The sequence below is a fragment of the Garra rufa genome, chromosome 2 (assembly GCF_049309525.1).
Source record: "Garra rufa chromosome 2, GarRuf1.0, whole genome shotgun sequence".
Classification (NCBI taxonomy): domain Eukaryota; kingdom Metazoa; phylum Chordata; class Actinopteri; order Cypriniformes; family Cyprinidae; genus Garra; species Garra rufa.
The window spans coordinates 32,385,743-32,407,744 of NC_133362.1; the positions used below are offsets into that span (position 1 = coordinate 32,385,743).

General features: G+C 34.8%; 1 protein-coding gene across 4 annotated transcripts in view; it reads left to right on the forward strand.

Moving 5' to 3' along the window:
• slc4a11 (solute carrier family 4 member 11) overlaps window positions 1-21,642 on the forward strand; it is a 102,333-nt gene extending 80,691 nt beyond the window's left edge. For all 4 annotated transcript variants that reach the window (XM_073835117.1, XM_073835119.1, XM_073835118.1 and 1 more), the window contains 7 exons: window positions 6,918-7,143; window positions 7,599-7,705; window positions 10,022-10,187; window positions 13,375-13,548; window positions 13,668-13,863; window positions 16,811-16,980; window positions 19,603-21,642. In XM_073835117.1, the coding sequence (XP_073691218.1) occupies window positions 6,918-7,143; window positions 7,599-7,705; window positions 10,022-10,187; window positions 13,375-13,548; window positions 13,668-13,863; window positions 16,811-16,980; window positions 19,603-19,669 (1,106 nt within the window). In that variant the 3' untranslated portion in view covers window positions 19,670-21,642. The remainder of the gene's footprint in view (window positions 1-6,917; window positions 7,144-7,598; window positions 7,706-10,021; window positions 10,188-13,374; window positions 13,549-13,667; window positions 13,864-16,810; window positions 16,981-19,602) is intronic.
• Window positions 21,643-22,002: the final 360 nt, after the last annotated feature.

Here is a 22,002-nt window from a genome sequence, read left to right on the forward strand (position 1 = left end):
ATGAAGCCTCAGTCTGATGTGTGCTGAAAAACAGCTTCAATAAATAGAAAACAAGCGTCACTTGCCTGTACAATAAAAACAAGCATTTCCTAAAAACTGGAGTCCTATGAACCAATTTCGAAGAAAAACAATGGGATCTTTAAAGAAGTGACAATGAACCAGAGTTGTAACTAATAAATATATTTCTAATTACTAAACAGTTTAATCAGCAATGCACCACAAAATTAAAGTAACATAAAGTGAAAAAAAGAAAAATAACTTTTACTAAAATGTGTTCTGTCAAAAACTTATCAGGAAAAATGGTAATTATGGGAAAAAAAATTAAAACTTAATCAAATGAAATGAAATGATTAAAAGTGTTACTATAAAATGTTAATTGAATTTTAATTATTGCATTTTGAAAGGGGCATCTTTTGCTCATGTGATAGTTATGATGCAAGATCAGACGTGAGGTGTTCTGAATGATCGGGAAACAGCTTTTTTATTTTTAAAGATACCTAAAATAACTGAAAAGAACACAAAACTCTCCATAGCATTGCCAAAACATCATTGCGGCTGTGAAGGATTGTGGTGCGAGTGTAATGATATGGGGCTGTTTTGCTGCCTCAGGGTCTGGACGGCTTGGAGTCACTGAGGAACCGACAAATTCCTAGTTATATCAGGAGCAGAATGTCAGAGCGTCTGTTTGTGATCAGAAACTCAAAAGAAGTTGGGTCATTCAACATGACAATGATCCAAAACACAGGAGTAAATCAACAACAGAACGCTTCAAACAAAAGAAATTCAGCACTTCACAATGGCCAAATTAGAGTCCTGACCCCACTTCCTTTGAAATGTTCTGCTGTGATGTGAAACAGGCCGTTCAAGAAAGACATCCCAAAAATGTGCAAGAACCGAAACAATGCGCATGTGTTATCAGCAGAAAGCAATGGTTGATGTTATTGGCAGTAAACAGGATTCCACAAAAATTCAGTCAATAATCATGATTGTTTAAACCAATTATTCAATAAAGATGTGGCGCAGAAAAAATGTTACGCTTTGGAAGCCATTCATGCTGACAACTTCAAAATGTTTATGCACAACAAACAAAAAAGATAATTTTAGACTATTTTTAAGCCGTTTTACCAGTAAAATGGCACTTTATGGTCTAATATTAAACAATATTACATTTTAATTTTTAAAATTATGAATAAATTAGTAGTGGTCATCGCAATGAGATTTGACAGTTATGTTAATTGTTGCATTGTCAGAGATAGTGTTAATTTTTATCAGCTATTTTTAATTTAGTCTTAGTCCTGTGTCAGATGTACTTTTTAGTTATTATCATATTTAGTCAACCTTGTCCTGTTTTTGTTTAGTCAAGTTTTTAGTCAACTACAGTATGTCACAAAAGTGAGTACACCCCTTACATTTCAGCAACCATTTTAGTATATCTTCTCAAGGGACAGTACTATAGAAATGAAACTTGGATATATTTTAGAGTAGTCAATGTGCAGCTTGTATAGCGGTATAGATTTATTGTCCCTTGAAAATTACTCAACATACAGCCATTATTGTATTATTGCAACAAAAGTGAGTACAACCTAAGTGAACTTGTCGAAAGTGTCAATATGTTGTGTTAGCACCATTGTTACCTGGCACTAACTTAATCATCCTGGGCATGGAATTGACCAGAGCTGCACAGGTTGTTGCTGGGATCCTCTTCCTCTCCTCACGGAGCTGCTGGACGTTAGACACATGGTGCCGCTTAAGGATGCCCCACAGGTTCTTAATAGGGTTCAGGTCTGGAGACATACTTGGCTACCCCATCATCTTCACCTTCAGCTTCCTCAGCAAGGCAGTTGTCATCTTGGTGGTGTGTTTGGGTCATTATCATGTTGGAAAGCCACTGTTCAGCCTAGTTTCTGGAGGGAAGGCATCATGTTCTGCATCAGAATGTACAGTACATAATGGAATCCATGTTTCCCTCAATGAACTGCAGCTTCCCAGCACCAGCAGCACTCATGCAGCCCCAGACCATGATGCTACCACCACCACACTTGACTGTGGGCAAGACACAATGTTCTTGGTACTCCTCACCAGGGCATCGCCACACATGCTGGACACCATCTGAGCCAAATAAGTTTATCTTATAGTCTCATCAGACCACAGGACATGGTTCCAGTAAATAATGCTCTTGGACAGGTTGTCTTCAGCAAACTGTTTGCAGGCTTTCTTGTGAGCCAGCTTCAGATGAGGCTTCCTTCTGGGATGACGCCTATGCAAACCGTTGCGATGTGCGGCATATGGTCTGAACACTGACAAGCTGACCTTCTACTTCTGACTTTAAAACGTTTACATGCAATAAACATTAAAAAAGGAAAAACTATGCAAAACATTTGGCAGAAAATGTACCCTTTTAACAGTGAAGCTCTGATTTGGGGATTTGGACTCTTGATATCTGGCAACCACACACATGAAAGCTTGCATAGTAGAGGTAGTCTGTAGTATTTTATCTCCTAGATTTTGATATAGTTTTAAAATACATTTTAGTCTCTTATTGACCTTGTTACCATCTCGTCATTGTCTTGTTTTAGTCATGGGAAAAAGTTTGTCAACGAACGTTTTCCTTCATAGTTTTCGTCAATGAAATTAACACTAGCCAGATGTGACCAGGGCAATACTTTTAGATAACCTTAAATGACTACGCCACCCTGGGAATTACACCCAAGGAAATATAAGGACCACCGGTCCAATGGTATAAAGAGAAGACGGAGACGTGATTACAGCTAAACAGAACTTTATTCAAAAAAAAAGAATAAAGGAGAAAAGAATATATATATAAATAAACCAATATAACACTTTCTAAATTAACAAGTTCTTTTATTACAAAATAGAAAAAAAGGTTCACAATAAGAACAATATTTTACTACGCATCCATAATCAAAATAAATTTTGTACCTTCCCCACAAACCAATATATAAACAATTTATTAGAGAAAAAAAGACAAGGCTAAAGCTTACCTTAGGGGTGGCAAACTAGCTGAAATAAATTGTGCTCTCAACCAAACATGTGTGCACAGCAAACAATAGGAAGAGGTGTTCAAACCCTGGTGCTCCAAACTCACAACAGTGTGCTCCACCCAGGTGACTAGCCTCCCCCTCGGTGCACCCAGCCTTGAGCCAAACTAGGAAAAAAAAGAAGAAAAGTTAGTGGGTCCAGTACAAATACAAAATACCAAATAATTACACAAAGAAAAGAAAACAAATCACAGCTGATGACTCAAGGGATTGACTGATGGAATGATGTAGCGTCCTTTCTCAATGGCAATAAACCAAACTCAACTAGTAGGTTTTGTATAAAGGACACGCTACCAATTCAGTTCAAACTATTCAACTTAGGTCATCATACTCAAACCCAAAAACGCAAAACAACACAAACGCTATGTTTATAAAGAACCAACTATGAAAAACAGCAGCACGACCCGCAGTAGATCGTCCAATACACTGCGGACAGCTGCAAAACAAAACAACAAAATCAAACAACCCAAACAACCTAATGTTAAACAATAATAGAATCATACATACTCAAATCCGCCACTTCACAAGCATAGGATGTAAGGACGCCTTCATAAATAGTTTCACTAAAGCACAAAAGAAACACTTCAAACTAACAATACAAACAAAGACGCGTAGTAATACCATAGCTTGCATACCTAAACTTCCAACGAGCGCTCAACGCGACTCACTGAAGTCTTAGCCGGAACAGCTACAGCACATCTTGACAATAAAAAACAAACATTACTATAACGGCTAAAACCACACAAATGCATGCACGCATAAATCACCCATCACCTACCTCAACTACCTTGACGCTGAAGACCGGAAAAGGGATGGGTATAACAGAGGCTATGATCTAATGCTTCCTGTCCATGCATTTAAATACTCCGACATTAATTATCCCCTTTTGCTCCCTCCCCTAAAGGGATAACCACCCAAAAAGAAAAGAAAAGAAAAGGGAAGCCCATCCCACACTGCTACACAGAGAAGTGCTTTTTTCCCCCATAAATAATCATAATCAACAGAAATTGGTTGATGTTATTGGCAGTAAACAATATTCTGTGAAATTCAGTCAATAATCATGATTGTTAAAACCAATTCTTCACAGACAAACGTTACGCCTTGGAAGCCATTCATACTGTTGACTTCAAAACGTTTACATACAATAAACGTCAAAGGATTTTATACTGTACTAGGCTATTTAATATATCAATTAATATGAAATACCTAGATATGCACTCTCTCTGTCTACATTATGAAAATCAGTAAAAAACAAATATTTAAACAGTGAAATTCTTAATAGTAATTCCAATAATTCAAAATTGCAATAATGTCTCTCTATTAAAACAACAGTGGTTAAGTAAGTGTATTTATTCAGCAACCACAATCGCAAACAAAATAGTCAAGATCTTATGACAGAACACTTTCATTTAAGCTGAACGTCTCATGCGTGTTTTAATGTTTGCCAGATTGCTAAAACTATGCAAAACATTAGGCAGAAAATGGACCCTTTTAACAGAGAAGCTTTGGTTTGGGGATTTGAACTCTTGATATCTGGCAACCACACACATGAAAACTTGCACAGTAGAGGCATGTACAACTGTCTGCAGTTAAATTTTAATCTCCTGGATTTTTATATAGTTTTTTAAAATATGTTTTAGTCTCGTCTTTTATCATCAGTGATATTGCATGTTGATAAAGTCACAGTTATCATTTATTGACCTTATTGCATCTTCGTCTTGTTTTAGTCATGGGAAAAAAGTTTGTTAACAAACATTTTTTCATTATAGTTTTCGTTAATTAAATGAACACTAGTCAGAGAAGTGATTGCTTTCCATCAATAATCATAATCAACAGAAACTGGTTGATGTTATGGGCAGTAAACAAGATTCTGTGAAATTCGGTCAAAAATCGATTCGATTGTTAAAACCAATTATTCACAGGAAAAACGTTACGCCTTGGAAGCTATTCATGATGTTGACTTCAAAACATTAAGATACAATAAACATCAAAGGATTTTATACTGTACTAGGCTAATTAATATATAAATTAACGTTAAAGACCTAGATATGCACTCTCTCTGTCTACATTATGAAAAAAATCATTAAAAAACAAATATTTTAACAGTGAAATTTCTAATAGTAGTATTTCCAATATTTCAAAATTGCAATGATGTTTCTCTATTAAAACAACAGTGGTTGAGTAAGTGTATTTATTCAGCAACCAACGTCTCACATTAAGATCGCTAAACTTCATCTTACTTGTCTGTCGTGTATTCAGATTATTGTCGGTGCTTCTTTAAGAGTGAGCATGTGCATGGTTGCCAGATTGCCAAAATTGAGCAAAACACCGGGAAGAAAATGTATCCTTTCAACAGGGAAGCTCTGATTTGGGGATTTGATATCTGGCAACCGCACACTGCGTTGTAGAGGCATGTACAGCAGTCTGCAGTAATATTTTGTCTCCTTTATTTTAACAAAACAAAATAATAACAAAAATAAAATAAAAATAAATGTTATTCTTGTTGTAACAAAGTTCGTAGACTGTCGGAAGAAGGAGGCAGGAACCGGCAAACATTTAAATACTTTAATAATAAAATAAACAAACACAAAAGTAAAGTGGCAGCCCCTCACGGACGACTGCCGCACACACAACACAAAATAAAGTCCAGGCCTGGTCCTGTCTCGTCCTACGCTGTCGTCACTCCTCCTTTTATCCTTCCGGAGCTCCTCAGTGGGACTCGAGACCGGTGAGTGGCGCAGATGTCACTCATTATCATTAACTCCACCGGCCTCGCTCCGTTCCCACTGCTCTCGGCTCCGCCCCACTCACTACACTTGTCCTTTTTCATCAGTGATATTGCATGTTGATATAGTCACAGTTATTATTTATTTACCTTATTGCTGTCTCGTCATCTCCTGTTAGTCATGGGAAAAGTAATTTTAGTCATTTTTCGTCATAGTTTTCGTTAACGAAATGCTTGTCAGATAAGTGATTTTTTCCATCAGTAATCATAATCAATAGAAATTTGTTGATGTTATGGTTTTTTATAAAGATGGCATTTTCAATGCTTCAAATAGATGTTATTTTTTATTTAGTACTGACCTGAATAAGATATTTCAGATAAAAGACATTTACACATAGTCCACAAGAGAAAATAATAGTTGAATCTATAAAACATTTTTGGTTTTTGTGCATTTTTGTGAATTTGAAACCTTTACGACAATGACAGTATGATTTTGAGAGCCATCTTTTCACAGTGAGGACAACTGAGGGACTCATATGCAACTATTACAGAAGGTTCAAACACTCACTGATGCTCCAGAAGGAAACACAAGGGCAGTACTAAATGAAAAAAAATTGATATTTAGGTCACTGAAGCCTCAGAAGGCAACAAAATGCTTTAAGACCTGGGGGTGTAAACTTTTGAACAGAATTGTCCTTAGTGTGAAAAGATGGATCTCAAAATCATACAGTCATTGTTCGAATACACAAAAATGCTGGAAAACAAAAGAATTTGTGGGACCTGAAGGATTTTTCTGAAGAACAGCAGGCAGTTTAACTGTTCAGGACAAATAAGGGACTCATGAACAATTATCACTAAACAAAACAAAAAAAAAACTGTAGATCATTCAGGTAACAACACAGTATTAAGAATCAAGTGTATGTAATCTTTTAAACAGAGTCATTTTTATAAATTCAACTATTAGTATAAATAATTAACATTTTGCAGATTCTGCAAGGTGTGTGTAAACTTTTGACTTCAACTGTATATTAAAATTTTGCACGATTTTAGCCACACTGTATACTGTACATTCATTTTGACCTATTTCCACAGTATATAAACAGTGATACCCTATGTTGATATCTCTTTTCCAGTCTTTCACGAGTACTACCACGCTCCCACTTTGGCCAATGGGAGTGCGGCGGAGCTGAATCGCATCAGTGGAAGTTTACATGTAGGGGAAATGAACCTGACAGAGACAGGGCCTGTGTCGCTCCCAGAATCCTTCATTCTGTGCACACGGGCACGGCCTCTTCTCTTTCTGCTCCTCATGCTGGGCACACTGTGGGTGGGATACACACTGTACCAGTTCAGGAGGAGGTAAGGAGCTCTCCCTGTCTCACACTCACACACACACACACACACACACACACACACACACACATGTTGGGTTTACATGTTTTATGGGGACATTCCATAGGCGTAATGGTTTTTATACTGTACAAACCGTACTTTCTATCGCCCTACACCTACCCTACACCTAAACCTAGCCCTCACAGGAGATTGTGCACACGTTTACTTCATCAAAAAAACTCATTGTGCATGATGTATAAGCCTGTTTCCTCATGGGGACCTGAGAAATGTCCCCACAAGGTCAAAATCTACTGGTATTCCTATCCTTGTGGGGACATTTGGTCCCCACAACGTGATGAATACCAGGTACACACACACACACACACACACACACACACACACACACACACACACATTGATGAGGAGTTTAAAGAGTGATAGAAGACTGTTTTGACACCCCCATCTTTCATTTTTCCTGGCAGTCCGTTTCTGCATGTGAAGATGAGAGAGATTCTGTCCGACTGTGCTCTGCCTATCTCAGTGCTTGTCTTCTCTTATGTGGGATCATACGTCTTCAACGACATTGCCTGTGAGTCACTATATGTGTTCATGCTGCACACACACTGACACTAATGTATACATGTGCATCCATATCATTTGACAAGTACAATATATGTCACACAAACAAGAAAATCTCAACTATTAGTCATTCAGTATTAATGTTTTTTGTTTTGATCACGATAATGGTATTTAAATCAAGGTGAAGAAAGTGAGCTCATTTGTGGTATAATTTAAGAAGAGAAAAATCGAAACACTCAGAATGATAAAACTGCTTTATGTAATTTTTTTAATCATATTTGGGGATTATCTTCAATATGTCAAAATGCAGCATTTAAGCAGCAATTTTAAAATGACATGCAAATAGCAGAGAAGATTTTGTACTGAGAATCAGTTCAATTTTGGCTCGGTTTGTGTCCAGGAAGGCTTGCCAAAATGTACGCCCCTACCAGCACTTAGACACACACACATATTGTTTGTACTCTCCCTCAGCACATAACAGCAAAGCCACTCACTCCGACTATCACTACATTATTCCTCCAACTCCTCTGTCATCAGTTCGGTGTGGGAGTTTAACTTGGTTATCAGAGAGAGATTTTACTTCTTACCTCAGGCTCTTTAAACGTTCACTCAGCGCTCCAGTACTGCAGTCAGGAAGCTCATATTCAAAATTAGATCAAATCACAACCTCTCAAAAAAGGTCTGTTTTCGCAGGAAATGGCCAAACAGTTCAAAACTTTGCAGTAGTGTTGTGTGCTATATATATATTTCCCCAAATTTATTGTGTATTTTATTTCATAACCTGCCCAATGCTTTCCTCTAAGGAATGTGTACATTCAGAGACACTTTACACTTTATGTGGGAAAAAAATAAACTTTAGGTAGCAATTTTGATTAAATAATAAGTTAATAGGTAATAAAGGCAACTGACATGCAGGTACACTCATATATCTTATGAACATCTTAAAGAGATAGTTCACCCAAAAATGAAAATGATCTCATTAATTACTCACCCTCTTGTTATTCTAAACCTGTAAGAACCTTCATCTATCAAACACAAATTTTGATATTTTTGATTAAATCTGAGAGCTTTCTGACCCTGCTGACAGCAACAATGCCCTTACTATGATGTCCTTATTATGATATTTTAACAATGTCCTTACTACCTTTCTGGGTCTTGAATGTGTCAGTTGCGTTACTGTCTATGCAGGGTCAGAAAGCTCTTGGGTTTCATCAAAAATGTCTTAATTTGTGTTGTGAAGATGAACAAAGGTCTTACAGGTTTGGAACGACATGAGGGTGAGTAATTAATGACTGAATTTTCATTTTGAATGAACTCTCTTTCATGTGTAACTCGTTTCTTTTTCTTGTAGATGTAAGAGACTCTTTATAATTGTTCTGCTGTTACTTTTCCTATAAAAAAAAAACAATTACTTGTGATAAATGTAGGATTTTAATTAAATGTGGTCAAATTTAGACTGTTCTAAAACAAATTGTGCTCCCTGACTCACTTACTATTAAGACAAATTCTTTAGTGAAATGGAAATTCTCTTTGACTTTGAATAAATACTGTTTATAGATAAGAATATTTCAGTAAAATAGTTTTGTGTTAAGAGAGAGAAAAAAAAAAACTCAAGTGCATTAAACAGATTACACGAAACTCTATGGTTATGATTTCCTTTGAAGAGTTTAAAAGGATAGTTCACTCAAAAATGAAAATTCTATCATGAATTACTCACCCTCATGTCGTTCCAAACCCTTAAGACCTTTGTTCATCTTCAAAACACAAATTAAGATATTATTGATGAAATCCGAGAGCTTTCTGACCCTGCATAGAAAGCACTGCACTGCACCTTGCGTACAAAAACTATTCTTGTAGCTTGTAGCATAAAATTACGGTTGAACCACTGATGTCACATAGACTATTTTATCAATGCCTTTCTACCTTTCTGGGCCTTGAGCGTGTCAGTGGTCAGATGCAGGGTCAGAAGATATTGTCAGAAATATCTTCATTTGTGTCTTGTGGGTTTGGAATGACATGAGGGTCATTTTTGGTTGAAATATCCCTTTAATACTGTAAGTGCTATCATGTTTTGGACAACTTGGGTTGTAGCCTTTTTTGCTGTGATTTATTCTGTGGCCATTTTTTAAACTTTCTTTTCTTTTTCCCCCAATAGAAATCCCTTTTAGTGTTGTAAAGTGACATAATGGAGGTTGCAAGTACAGAAATCACTGATGACTCTTTTTATTAACGATTGCTGTAGATTTAATCACACTATGCTGGAGGGTCTGGTTTATGTTGGAGGGTCTGTGTGCTGAGGTTCACTCTGTTATTTGTTGTCTTTCAGTGCCGGTGTTTAACTTCCATGAAGGTCCGGTGTTTCAAATAGCCCCGCTGGATAAGCTGACCGGAGCGAGCGTCCTGAGTGCAATGGGTCTGGGCTTCCTCCTGTTTCTCCTCATCTTCATCGACCAGAACATCGTAGTTTCTCTCACAAATGCACCCGAAAACAGGTTCATGTCTTTTAAAATTAGTTTCAGCTAGGGTTGTTTTGAAAACATGTCGCCCCTCATACAAGTGACTTCATCACCAAAAATAGACACTACCAGTGAAACGTTTTTGAACAGTAAGATTTTTTAAAAAAAAGTCTCTTCTGCTCACCGTGCCTGCAATCATATGATACAAAGTATATCAAAAACAGTACAAATTTAAAATATTTTTATTATTTCAAATAAATGTTTGCTATTTGAATATGTTTTAAAATGTAATTCATTTCTGTGATTTCAGCGCTCAATTTTTTGCATCATTACTCCAGTCACATGATCCTTCAGAAATCATTCTAATATTCTGATTTGCTGCTCAAAAAAACATTTATTATTATTATTATTATGTTGAAAACAGCTGAGTAGAATTTTTTCAGGTTTCTTTGACTAACTAAAAGTTCAGAAGAACAGCATTTATCTGAAATAGAAATCTTTTGATCTTTGGATCTTTCTCTTCATCAAAGAATCCATCAAAGAAAAAAATTACTCAACTGTTTTAAATAATTGATAATAATAATAATTATAATAATATGTTTCTTGAACAGCAAATCAGCATATTTGATAAGAAACAGTTGACACTGAAGACTGAAGTAATGATGCTAAAAATTTAGCTTTGAAATCACAGGAATAAATTACATTTTAAAATACATTCAAATAGAAAACAGTTATTTTAATCAGTGAAAATATTTCAGAATTTTACTTTTTTGCTGTACTTTGGATCAAAAAAAAATGCAGGCTTGGTGGGCAGAAGAGACTTCCTTAAAACATTATAAATCTTACTGTTCAAAAACTTTTGACTGGTACTGTATTATTAAAATTAACTTAACCTAAACATTAACCGAACCAGGCACAATTTTAAAAAATGACAAGCGGCCTATTTCATGTTGAGGAGTGTTAGCACTGACGGCGATTTATGGCGTCCTATGCTCATTTATTTTCAAAGAGCAACACAACCTACTTCATCTTTATGCAAATTATCATTACCTTAATGAAGGCTAAAACTTACAACGGAGGGGGAATGTTTAAATTAACTCTCTAACTTTGATCGTATAATGTGATATATCATTTAAAATAATATTAATAAACATATTTTCGTGATTGAAATTGTAAGCAATTTATTTTTTCATTTTAATAATTCATGCAACAGGGGACACATAAATTGTCTCAGCTAGAGGAATCACTTTGGGGTTCAAGATGCACATACTACTGTACTGTTTTTACCAAATATTGTAACTTATTGCAACTTTTCTCACAGTTCTAACTTTTTTCTCAGAATTGCATGATACAAACTAGCAATTCTGACTTTTTTTCCTCAGAATTGTAAGATATAAACTCACAATTGCGAGTTATAAAGTCAGAATTGCACGCAAAATTCTGTGAACATATCAGTCTTTTTTTCTTCTCAAAACTGGACTTTATAACTTGCAGTTGCAAGTTTATATCTTAACAACCGAAATTGCTAGTTTATCTCACAATTTGAAAAAAATATCTAAATTGCTAGTTTATATGATGCAATTCTGAGAAAAAAGTCAGAATTGCGAGTTTATATCTCACCATTCTAAGTTTTTAACTCGCCATTGTGTATTTATATCTCAGTTCTAAAAAAAAAAAAAGTCAGAATTGCATCATTTAAACTTGCAATTGCGAGTTATAAAGTCAGAATTCCGAGATATAAACTCGCAATTCTGTGAACATATCAGTCTTTTTTTCTCCTCAGAACTGGACTTTATAACTTGCAATTGCGAGTTTATATCTCACAATCCTAAGAAAAAAAAAATTCTGTATGATGCAGTTCTGAGTAATTAAAAATTGCAATTGCGTGTAGAGCTGGGCAATATATCGCATGCGATTGTCATGCGTATCTCATCAGTAAAGCCGGTTCTGTGATTAGCAGTAAATCTCCATCACGTGCGTTCAGATGGCGCGATATTTAAAACACTGAGCCGTAGATCACTGAAAAGATATGCAATATCGCGTTCAAAATCGCGGATGAATCGCATTCGATTTTGAACGCGATATTGCGTAGCTTTTCAGTGATCTACGGCTCCGTGTTTTAAATACCGCGCCATCTGAACGCACGTGATGGAGATTTACTGCTAATCACAGAACCGGCGATATATTGCCCAGCCCTAATTGCGTGATATAAACTTGCAATTGCGAGTTATAAAGTCAGAATTACGAGATATAAACTCGCAATTCTGTGAACATATCAGTCTTTTTAACTCCTTAGAACTGGACTTTATAACTTGCAATTACGAATTTATATGATGCAATTCTGAGAAAAAAAGTCAGAATTGCGAGTTTATATCTCACAATTCTGACTTTTTTTCTCTCAATTGTGAGTTTATATTCTGCAATTCTGACTTTATAACTCGCAATTGTGCATTTATATGACTTTTTTTCTCAGAACTGTAAGAAAAAAGTCGCAATTACCTTTTTAATTTTTTATTCAGTGGCAGAAACAGATTTCCATAAATAGCAGTATTTATCTAAAAGGAAAAACGTATTGACCCCGAACCTTTGAATAGTAGTTTAGGTTATTGGATGACAACAGGAAGCCTAATTCACAGTGAAATCTCATTGGCCCTGCTCTACCTCGTTGCATATGAAACATCAAATGTGACTCTGGACCACAAAACCATTTATAGATATATACATCATCTGAAAACTGAATAAATAAGCTTTCCATTGATGTATAGTTTGACAATACAATTATTTGAAAATCTGGAATCTGAAGGGTGCAAAAAATCAAAATATAGAGAAAATCACCTTTAAAGTGGTCCAAATGAAGATCTTCGCAGAGCATATAACTAATCAAAAATTCTGTTTTGATATATTTACGGTAGGAAATTTACAAAGTATCTTCATGGAACATGATCTTTACTTAATATCCTAATGATTTTTGGCATAAATGAAAAATAATAATTTTGACCCATACAATGTATTGTTGGCTGTGCTACTTATGACTGGTTTTGTGGTCCAGGGTCACAGATGTATTGTGATTAGGTTTCAGCATGGACATAACAATGATGCATCGCTGGAAACTGGTCGCTTCACACCTGAATAGGACACTGGGTCAGATTGTGTATTGGTCTCAGTAGGGCAGAACTGTTGAACACAGTTGAGTCGTGACTGTGTGTGTGTGTGTGTGCTACAGGTTACTGAAGGGCACGGCGTATCACTGGGACCTGACACTGTCTGGCTTGATTAATATTTTGATGTCTGTGCTGGGCTTGCCATGGATGCATGCTGCGTTCCCGCACTCCACTCTGCACGTCAGACAGCTAGCCATCGTGGAGGAACGGGTGGAGGGAGGACACCTTTATGAGACGTGAGCACACACCACAAACAATTACACTCTCAATCAATCTGTGAAGCGCAAACGTCATTATGGTAGCTGTGCTTGGTTTTAAATGACTCCTCTGTGTGTGTACGTGTGCGTGTGTGTAGTATAGTGAGTGTAAAGGAGACGCGGGTGACCTCGCTCGTGGCTAACATCCTGATAGGTGTGAGCCTGTTTCTGCTGCCGGTGCCCCTGCAGTGGATTCCTAAGCCTGTGCTCTACGGGCTCTTCCTCTACATCGCTCTCACATCCATTGACGGCAATCAAATGTGCGACCGCATGGCTCTGCTACTCAAAGAACAAGTGAGTGTGCGCGCGCGCGCGGGTGTCTTTGATGAAAACAAAGGCAAATAAAAGTCATAGGTGTTGTACAAATAAGAACACAGAAGAGAGAGCGGTGCACCCGCTGAGCAAATAAAGCAACGGAGCGCCCTCTGCCTGTCAGAAATGGAAATGTCTTGGTATCCAGTGATCCAGGACGCTTTGTGCATTTTTGAGCGTAAATGCCCTCCAAGACGCATTTGAAATGGATCGGGGGTGGTTTGAGATGCATACTTCTGGGTAAACGCTGCGGATTGGCAAAATGTTTCATAATCGACTAGTTAGTGGGCTGTTTATCACACAAAGATATAAAAATTGTAAAAAATAAACAAAAGATCCAATACAAATTGGCAAAAAAGACAGCAGAATGATTCAGCAGAATGAGTTTTGCTTTGAGCCCATTTCTAACCTATTAAATCTATTTTTCTTAACTATAAAGTTAATATACGGTAAAGCATAATATAATATAATATAATATAATTTACTTGTTAACTTCACTAATCGATTAGTTGGTTGTTGGACAATTAGTCAACCATCTTGCTATTTTTTATTTCTAACCTATTAAATCTATTTTTCTTAACTGTTAAGTTAATATATACGTTTAAACATAACACTATAATTTAATATAATATAATACAATAAATTGACTTGTTAACTTCAATCGATTAGTTGGTTGTTGGACAATAAGTCGACCATTCATCTTGCTATTTTTTTTTATTTCTAACCTATTAAATATATTTTCCTTAACTAGTAAGTTAATATACCTTAATCATAACACTATAATATAATATAATTTAATAAACTCACTTGTTAACTTCACTAATCAGTTAGTTGGTTGTTGGACAATTAGTTGACCATCTTGCAATTTTTTTTATTTCTAACCTTTTAAATCAATTTTATTTAACTGTTAACTTAACATACGTTTGAACATAACACTATAATATAATATAATATAATATAATATAATATAATACAATAAATTGACTTGTTAACTTCACTAACCAGTTAGTTGGTTGTTGGACAATTAGTTGACCATCTTGGTATTTTTTTTTCTTACCTATTAAATCTATTTTTCTTAACTGTTAAGTTAATATACGTTTAAACATAACACTATAATATAATATAATTTAATATAACAAATTCACTTGAATTAAATTGAATTAAATCTATTTTTCCTAACTATTAAGTTAATATATGGTTATGCATAACACTATATTATAATTAATATAATATAATAAGTTCACTTGTTAACTTCACTAACCGATTAGTTCGATGTTGGACAATTAGTCATCCATCTTGCAATTTAAAAAAAAAATTCTAACCTATTAAATCTATTTTTCTTAACTATTAAGTTACATTTAAGCATAACACTATAATATAATATAATAAATTGACTTGTTAACTTCACTGACTGATTAGTTGGTTGACAATTAGTCGATCATCTTGCTCTTTTATTAATTTTGAACCTATTAAATAGATTTTTCTTAACTATTAAGTTAATATACTTTTAAGCATAACATATAATATAATATAATAAATTGACTTGTTAACTTCACTAACTGATTAGTTGGTTGTTGGACAATTAGTCGACCATCTTGTTTTTTTAATTGTTTATTTCTAACCTATTAAATCTAGTTTTCTTAACTGTTAAGTTAATATAATAACTATTAAATTAATATACATTTAAGCATAACACTATAATGTAATATAATATAATTATATATATGTTAACTAACCGATTAGTTGGTTTTTAGACAATTAATTGACCATCTTGGCACATTGCTAGTAAATGGTTGCTTTTGTGCTCACCAATGCTCCAATTATTAAATAAAAAAATACAGTAAAAACAGTAATATTGTGAAATACTATTCCAATTTAACAGAACAGTTTTGTAGTTTAATATCTTTAACGTAATTTATCCCTGTGATGTCAGGGTTGAATTTTCAGCATCCTTGCTTCAGTCTTCAGTGTCACACGATCCGTCAGAAATCATTTTAATATACTGGTTTGATGCTCAAGAAATTTCTTAGAATTATTAAGGTTGAAAACAGTTGTGCTGATTGATACTTTTGTGGAAATATGCATACATTTTTTCCAGGATTATTTGATGTATAAAGTTCAGCTGTAGCATTATAAATATCTTTATACATGCCTTGCTGAATTAAAGGAATCATTTCTTTTAAAAAAATGTTACTGACACCAAACCTTTGAACAGTATTGTATTTTTTAAGCATAACACTTACATACACTATATTGAATTATTAATTGAATATAGGGCTGCCACTAACAACTATTTTGTATATCGATTAATGGAATTTACAGATTAATCGATTATTCTAAACGACTAATTTCCCCAGATGTAAGTGAACAATAGTCTTTAAAATGACTTAAAATACATAAATAATAGCAATGAGTTATATAAATAAATAAATAAAGAAACAAAAGCAAGAAATCATAAGGTTTTATTGCACAAAACAGTTGAAATTATAAACAACAGAGCTGACGTACATTATGTATTACAACAAAGGCCTGTAGAGGGCGCCAACGCCCAGATGATTGTTTTTACACTTCATAACACGATCTAATCCTTGTTTAATATTGACTAAACAACATTTAAATCAAATGTCCACATTAATCTTTAATATTTGGCGATATCTTTACCACAGAAATGCTATAGCCACAGTAATGAGGCTGTAGCAGCCACAAAAGAGTACTTAGAAGAGTAGAAAAATCTGCCCATCATAATCACGTGGCAATAGATCTGATTAATATTCATATTGCGGAGACTTGTGTATATGGCCAGGTGTGTGTGTGAAATATCCATACTGTAACCCATCAGTCAAGAGGCTCAGGGTTGTAGTGTGATTTATCTGCATTATGACAGCTGTAGCCCATCTTTTTCTAATCTTTATCTTTCTTTTCTTCTCAGACGTCCTACCCTCCCACTCACTACATCCGCAAGGTGCCGCAGAGGAAGATCCATTACTTCACTTTCCTTCAGATGGTGCAGCTGCTTTTTCTGTGTGCGTTTGGGATGTACCCTCTCCCGTATATGAAGATGATCTTTCCTCTGCTAATGTTTATCCTCATACCCATCAGGTGAGTACTGAAATGCTGTCTGTTTGTGTAGTCTGTGATTTGGTGTGCATGCGTATGTGTAATAAATAGTGTTTCCTAAAGGTCATACTACAGAATGATGAATAGTACTTTACACTGTGTGGCTTGTTCTTGATAGAGGAAAGAAAAAAATCTTTTGAAGTTTTCCGAAATGTACTCTTTGTAGTCATGCAGCTTTCATATATTTTCAAAATGTCATGTGGTGTGACTTCAAGTAAAAAGTAACAATATATTTTTCTGGTGACACTTTATAATAAGGCTTCATTAGTTAATGTTAGTTAATGGAACATAAACAAACAATGAATACATTTGTTATAGGATTTATTAGTCTTTGTTAACAGTGCATCAACTAAAGTTAACAAACACAACATTTGATATTAATAATGCATTAGTAAATGAAGAAATGAACATTAACTAAGATTAATAAATGCTGTAGAAGCATTGTTTATTCTTAGTTCATGTTAACTCATGTAGTTAATTAATGAACCTCATTGTGAATGTTACCGTATTTTAAAATACAAATATTGTGAATTATATATATTTTTGGGCATTCACAGAACATATTTTACAATCTAAACTTGTCTTGTCAAAAATAAATAAATAAATCATCTAATATTTTAGGAGACTTACTGACCTTGACACACAGTCATGTTTTGTGTCATTATTATATTTTTTTTGTTGGTTGCTCCACATGAGTTTAATTTTGTTTGTTGCACCACATAATTTGGTAGCAAAAAAAAAATTCAAATATTATTGAAAACAATTTTTTAGTTTCTTTTGTTAAAACATAAAACATGAATGATTTTAATGTATATATATATACTGTATATATATATATATATATATATATATATATATATATATATATATATATATATATATAATATGTATTTATTTTTTAAATTATTCATCAATTTTAATATATTATTAAGGTTTTCTTTTCAATAAGTATATAAATAATGTTATTTCTTAATTATTTCTAATTATTAAATATAATTATAATAATAAAAAATGTATTTAATAAAAAATAATATTTTTTAAATCAAATATACACTACCAGTCAAATGTTTCTGAACAGTAAGATTTTTTATGTTTTTAAAGAAGTCTCTTCTGCTCATTTACTGCTGCATTTATTTGATCTAAAATACAGCAAAAACAGTAAAAATGTGAAATATTTTGTTTTTTATTAGTATATATTAAAAAATGTAATTTATTTCTGTGATTTCAAAGCTGAATTTTATCGTCATTACTCCAGTCATATGATCCTTCAGAAATCATTCTAATATTCTAAATTTGCTGCATAATTATTATGTTAAAAACAGTAGAATTTTTCTTACTTTTTATTATTATTTATTATTATTATTAATTTTTTTTAAAAACTTTTTTCAGTTTTCTTCGATAAATAGAAAGCTCAGAAGAACAGCATTTATCTAAAATATAAATCTTTTGTAACATTATAAATCACTTTTGATCAATTTAAAGCATCCTTGCTAAATGTATTAATTTCTACAATTTAAAAATAAATAAATACATAAATAAAAATACTGACTCCAAACTTTTGAGTGGTATAGTGTATAATGTTACAAAAGCTTAACAGATAAATGCAGATCATTGGATCTTTCTATCATCAACAAATCCTGAAAAAATGTACTCAACTGGTTTAAATATTGATAATAATAATAATAATAGTAAAAAATGTTTCTTGAACCACAAATAAGCATATTAGAATGATTTCTGAAGGATCATGTGACACTGAAGACTGAAGTAACGATGCTGAAAATTTTGATCTGATCACAGGAATAAACTACATTTTAAAATACATTTAAATAGAAAACAGTTATTTTAAATAGTAAAAATAAGTATAATATAATACATTTCACAATATTACTGCTTTTGCTAGCCTGGAAAAATCCAGACCCTAATCTATTAAGATTAAGGGTCTGGCATCGAGCAATGAAAAGGGTCTAACTCGAGGGGCGGCACCAAACATGCATTTGAAACTATCACTGCACGCAATTGGATAACGACACGACCAATCAGTAAGTTTTCACTAAGCCCCACATGCTTAGCTACCAGCGGAGCTAACTGATAGATTAAACTCTTGCTGTATCCAGTCGGCAAAACAGCAAAAAAGTCCTTCTTGCAAAGGGACGATTCGAGCGCAGTTTTCTGTTCCTCTTTTATATGCAAAGCCAAGTCTAACTCGTTCATTGTAGCGGCCAAAGCCGTTTCAAACAACTGGTGTTCATCTGTAGTCATCTTTCAATGTTTACTAAATGATTCCGGACGTCGCAGCGCTGTCGTCATCAGCTTAGCTCGCCTCTGGCCCGCCTACATCAGATACACCGATTTGATTGGTTCCCAGAACTGCTTACGTAATGCAGTAATGTGGATCATTGCTCAATTCCAGAGTGTCTTGCAGAGACAATTCAAATTGTGCTCTCGCGAGACCTCTGGATTTCCAGGGTATGCTTTTGCTGTATTTCGGATCAAATCAATACAGGCATTAAACATTAAAAATCTTTTGACTGGTTATGTATATTTCTGAATTATCTGTTTGTATGTAAATAACATACCTGTCATTGTGTCTCCATTGTGTCTCAGGAACTGTCTACTGCCCAGGATCATTGAGGCTAAGTACCTGGACATTATGGATGCACAGCGCATGTAAACGCATGCACACTGAGCCTCTGAGCAAAGGACTCTGGGAATTGTATTTCTGAAATGCAAAACTCTGGGAGGAAAAACAAACTGATTCTAGTGTTTAACAGCAGGCATTCTGGTGAAGCACTGAATGAGGTAAGAGAGAGAGAGATTAGAAAAAAGAAGGATATTTGAAGACAGAACAAGAGAGGGGGAAGACGAGATGCCTGTTCAAAACAGAGTAGAATGACAGACCACCGTCTGACTGTTTGACTATTGACCTTGGTCAGTCACTGCTTCTCTCATGATCTGAATAGTACACCAAAGCCCCCCCTCTCTCTCTAGTCTATTCTGATGTATCCATGCATCGCAAACACTTGATTCACGTATTCGCGACAACTGTGCCATGACTAAATTACACAAGTGTTTACTCCATCCGACCATAGTGTTCTCAACACAAACACAGCTGTTGAACATGAGACTGAACTGAATCTGTAGCAATACCTCTTAATGCTGAGCGTCGACGCGCAACACACACACACAAACACCTAGCGCAAAACCTCTCATGCGTCAAGTAAAAAAAAGCTGTCGATGGCATATTTTCCAGTGCATTTTGGTACATATCAGTGCAAATAAGTAATAACGAAGTGAGCGTGGACCAAAAGAATAAGACTCACCTTAGGAAACTGTGTCTCATAGCAATACAGCGGATTTATTAGAGGCTATCAATATTTTAGAGTTTTCTAAAGAGAGTTTTCTTTCGAGGTAGTTTGGATACCCACTGATGTGTAGAGAATGTATCCTAAGCGCTGGGGTTTCAGGGAAATGGAAAAAAAAACAAGCAGCATTTCTGCGGACCTTACTCACTGCTGAATGGACTCTGACTTTCAAGCTTTGCACATCACAAGACACCACATCTGTATACCTTCCCCAGTCACACACAAACACACACACACACACACACACACACACACACACACACACACACACACAAAGGCATGATTATAAACAATGCCCAAAAGAAAGGCACTTAAACGCACACTATCATGTCTGTCCATCTCACAAATATATATTTAAAAAGAGAAGGCATGCCTTTTATAAGTCATCGAAACTTTTGATTTGTATTACTATTATGTAATTTGTTGTGTTATTATTAAAGCAACTAGAAATAATGGTCAAATGAAGTTATAGTACCATTATATCCCTACTTTACAGTCGTTTGTAGTCGTTCGTGATCTTTCCGAATAAAAGAAATCGGAAGACGCCGATATCTCTGATGATTCTGACCCATCGAAACCATGTTACGTTCCTAGAGAGAGCGACGTTGTAAACGAAGGCGCACAAATTGAGAAAGCGAGCACCTGTGCACTTAATCATAGGCAATATGAGATTAGAGAAAGCTGAGAGCCAGATTCGACTGATTTTTGTCGTGGAGAGAGGTTTGAGCTTCAAAGTAAGAGAGAGAGAGATTAGATGTACTGTTGAAAAAGTTGGTTTTCTCTTGAACATAATCAGCATTCCCGTTTCTCTCTCTATCTTCCCTGTAACAGTATCATAGTTATTCTCCTTGAGTCCACATCGCTGGTGTAAAAACAACCTCCCTTCAGTAATCCTGTTAGTCATTGGACATCTCTCAGTATTTACTGTAATATTGAAGTATTCAGCTTTAATTTGTGATATCGCTCACACCTGGGTGGGATATGTTGACGAGTTCTGTTCTGTGCTGTTTAAATATTGTTTTGGAATTTTTTTCTTGGTTTATTTTCTAATCATGAATGTATACTGTGTAGATTTTTATATAGCACATATAAAAAAGATCCATTGTCGAATTGATTTTGTCAAACAGATAAGCTAAATTTGTAAACTGCAATATGTAAAAACTATGGTAAATAAGAGACATGTTTATTGGAAGGATTGTGTGGGTTTAATAGGGGTATGCTATACACTGAAATCTAGATCATTTCAAGCTGATTGCCAAATAAAGAGATATATTGATACCCATCTGTTTCAGTGCTCCTCTGTTTTCTATTTATGTTGGCTACTGTTAATTTTCATTGCTAAATACCACAGTCTGATCATGTTTTTACTAGCGTAGAGTGTTTTCACGGCGCGTGGCGGCACGGAACGTAAACAATGCCACTGAACCGAAACTCGCATATTTAGCTGATTATTGCTGCTGAAAATGGCCAGTTATTATCTTGTTTTGGCCTGTACTAATCGCTCAGACCGGGAAAAACATTTGGAGTACTATAGACTGCCAAAAGTTATAACAAATCAAGGAGAAGAGGGAACAAAAGGCGTTTTTGGTTGGCCAAACTAAACCAGGATTTCCAGAGCAAAACAGTCTTGTCAGGTAGGTGA